The sequence below is a fragment of the Squalius cephalus genome (assembly GCF_949319135.1).
Source record: "Squalius cephalus genome assembly, chromosome: 2".
Classification (NCBI taxonomy): Eukaryota; Metazoa; Chordata; class Actinopteri; order Cypriniformes; family Leuciscidae; genus Squalius; species Squalius cephalus.
This window is the reverse complement of record NC_137123.1, coordinates 64,030,400-64,032,899: the sequence shown is the minus strand read 5'-3', so window position 1 is coordinate 64,032,899 and position 2,500 is coordinate 64,030,400. Positions and strand designations below refer to the sequence as shown.

Here is a 2,500-nt window from a genome sequence, read left to right as displayed (position 1 = left end):
GATGAAACCAAAATCATGCCCACGTTTAATTAGGAAACGGTGAATATTTGTGACTTTAACAATGACGCTCTCAGAGAAGCCGCTTCAGACCAAGCAGGGCGATACCAAATCTTTCACCCTTACAAAATTCCCAATTGTGTGCATTCCTATTGAAATATCTGGATTTCACGCGTGAAAATCCATTGAACAACAATAAATGTGACCCTCACCTTGATGCTTCCCAGAACCTTTACTCTCCCTGATCCTCTTTGATCACCAAAATGACATATTCTTCAAATGCCTTAAATTATCTTGAATGTAACTCGACACCCTCAGGTCTCGTTTGAATATAATGTAGTTAACTCATGTTAAAGTCTCACTTTAGTCAATCGTTTTATCCCTTAAAACTCATCTTTGATTACCAAAATGACATATTTAAGCGCTTTTTTCCTTGAAGAAAAAATCTTCTTGCCTTAAAATATCTTGAATTTAACTCGACACCCTTGCCTCATTTAGTATGCGTGGTTCTATGAATATGCAAATGAGCCCCGCCTCCACTCACTCACTCAGCTCAGAGATCCACTGGTTGGCGATCACACGTTGATCTGATTGGTTCTATGAATATGCAAATGAGCCCCGCCTCCACTCACTCACTCAGCTCAGAGATCCACTGGTTGACGATCACACGTTGATCTGATTGGTTCTATGAATATGCAAATGAGCCCCGCCTCCACTCACTCACTCAGCTCAGAGAGCCACTGGTTGACGATCACACGTTGATCTGATTGGTTCTATGAATATGCAAATGAGCCCCGCCTCCACTCACTCACTCAGCTCAGAGATCCACTGGTTGACGATCACACGTTGATCTGATTGGTTACAAGGTAGTTTGTGACGTCAGAAACACCAGCGATTTCAAAGCGTGTTTTTGAGACTGTCTTTGGTTCACTGCAGTTTTAAGGAGGAAATACTCAGCAATGCTGTCGACTTATGAACTTACACATGGTTTGTCTTAAAGCATATTAAACACACCACATAGACACATAAACAACATTAAAAGCTGGATTTACACCACTTATGGACTTTAATTAAGCTGGTCTAACCAAGGTTAAAACCAGGCTGGTAGTTCAGCTCATCAACCATCTAACAATCTTCATCCAGCTTTTCTTTGCTAAAGGCATAACAACTGATGATTCATCAATATTTTCTTGTTTCAGGGGTTTATTTCCCCAGCGAGTGAGTTCTGGATCTCGCTCCTCCATCAGTGAAGGGTTTTAACCCGAGGAAGGTATTATGGAGTTAGAGGATAAACCCTTATGAAAGATGTTGAGTCAGGTAGATCTCTGTGTGTGTGTGTGTCAGGGCTTATCGTTCACTTCTCCATCAGACACCGGATCCTTCGTTCGCTGTCCGAACCCCTATCCCGAATCTCATGATCTTCCCGAACTCCTCCAGTCTCAGGCGCTGAGCTCCAATGCTCTCGCTGTGACTCTCCATCGTCTATCCTCGTCCGGTTCTCAGTCCTCGCTCAGACTCTTCTCCTCGTCATGGACATCGGAGGCTTGACTACGGTGGTGGCCAACTCGGCGTACATCTCGGCACGCGGGAGTTTCGACGGATCCGCGAACCCGGCGGCCAACCGGGACAAGAAGTACCACGCCAAACTCAAGCTCCCGCACATCACCGTGTGCGAAGACCTGCGGGAAACCCTGGACCTGCAGTTCAAGAGCATCTGCGTGGAGCAGCCGATCGGCAAACGCCTGTTTCAAGAGTACCTGGAGACCACCAACGAGTACAAGGGCCCGAGTCGCCTCTGGAAAGACGTGGAGGCGTACGACACGGCCGAGGATAAAGATCGGGCTCAGAAAGCCGGGAAAATCCTCCAGCGCTACATGGAGCCGTCGGCTAAGCTCTTCTGCCCGTTTCTACCGGAGAACGAAATCACGAAAGTGAAGGAACGACACCAGGAGGCGGCGGATGATCTGTTCGTGGAGATCCTGGCGTGTGTGTTCGACTTCCTCAAAGAGGTTCCCTTCACGTTCTACCTGGAGACCATGTACTTTAAGCGCTTCATGCAGTGGAAGTGGCTGGAGATGCAGCCGATCGGAGAGGAGTGGTTCCTGGACTTCCGGGTTCTGGGAAAGGGAGGATTCGGAGAGGTGTCCGCCTGTCAGATGAAGGGCTCCGGGAAGCTGTACGCCTGCAAGAAGCTCAACAAGAAGAGGCTGAAGAAGAGGAAAGGCTATGAGGTACGAGAGCGGATCAGGGAATTCTGGGAATATATCCCAGATATATGTTCTAAGAACATTCCCATTGAGTTAGAAAAAGTTATATCAGAATATTATCTGACCGTTAAAAAATTAAGTTAATGTAACATTCTATTGTATCATTCTTCAAGCATTATGGGAACGTTACTTTTGAACGTTCTCTGAACGAGCAACATTTAAAAAACCTTCCATGAACGATGTTCTTGTGCAAACGCTTATGATTATGAAAGACCAGATAACGTTGAGCGAACGTT

General features: G+C 46.2%; 1 protein-coding gene across 1 annotated transcript in view; it reads left to right on the top strand.

Moving 5' to 3' along the window:
• The first annotated feature begins 1,209 nt into the window (after nt 1–1,209).
• grk1a (G protein-coupled receptor kinase 1 a) overlaps nt 1,210–2,500 on the top strand; it is a 14,735-nt gene continuing 13,444 nt past the window's right edge. The window contains exons 1-2 of the mRNA XM_079896232.1: nt 1,210–1,267; nt 1,367–2,228. Of these exons, the coding sequence (XP_079752358.1) occupies nt 1,527–2,228 (702 nt within the window). The 5' untranslated portion in view covers nt 1,210–1,267; nt 1,367–1,526. The remainder of the gene's footprint in view (nt 1,268–1,366; nt 2,229–2,500) is intronic.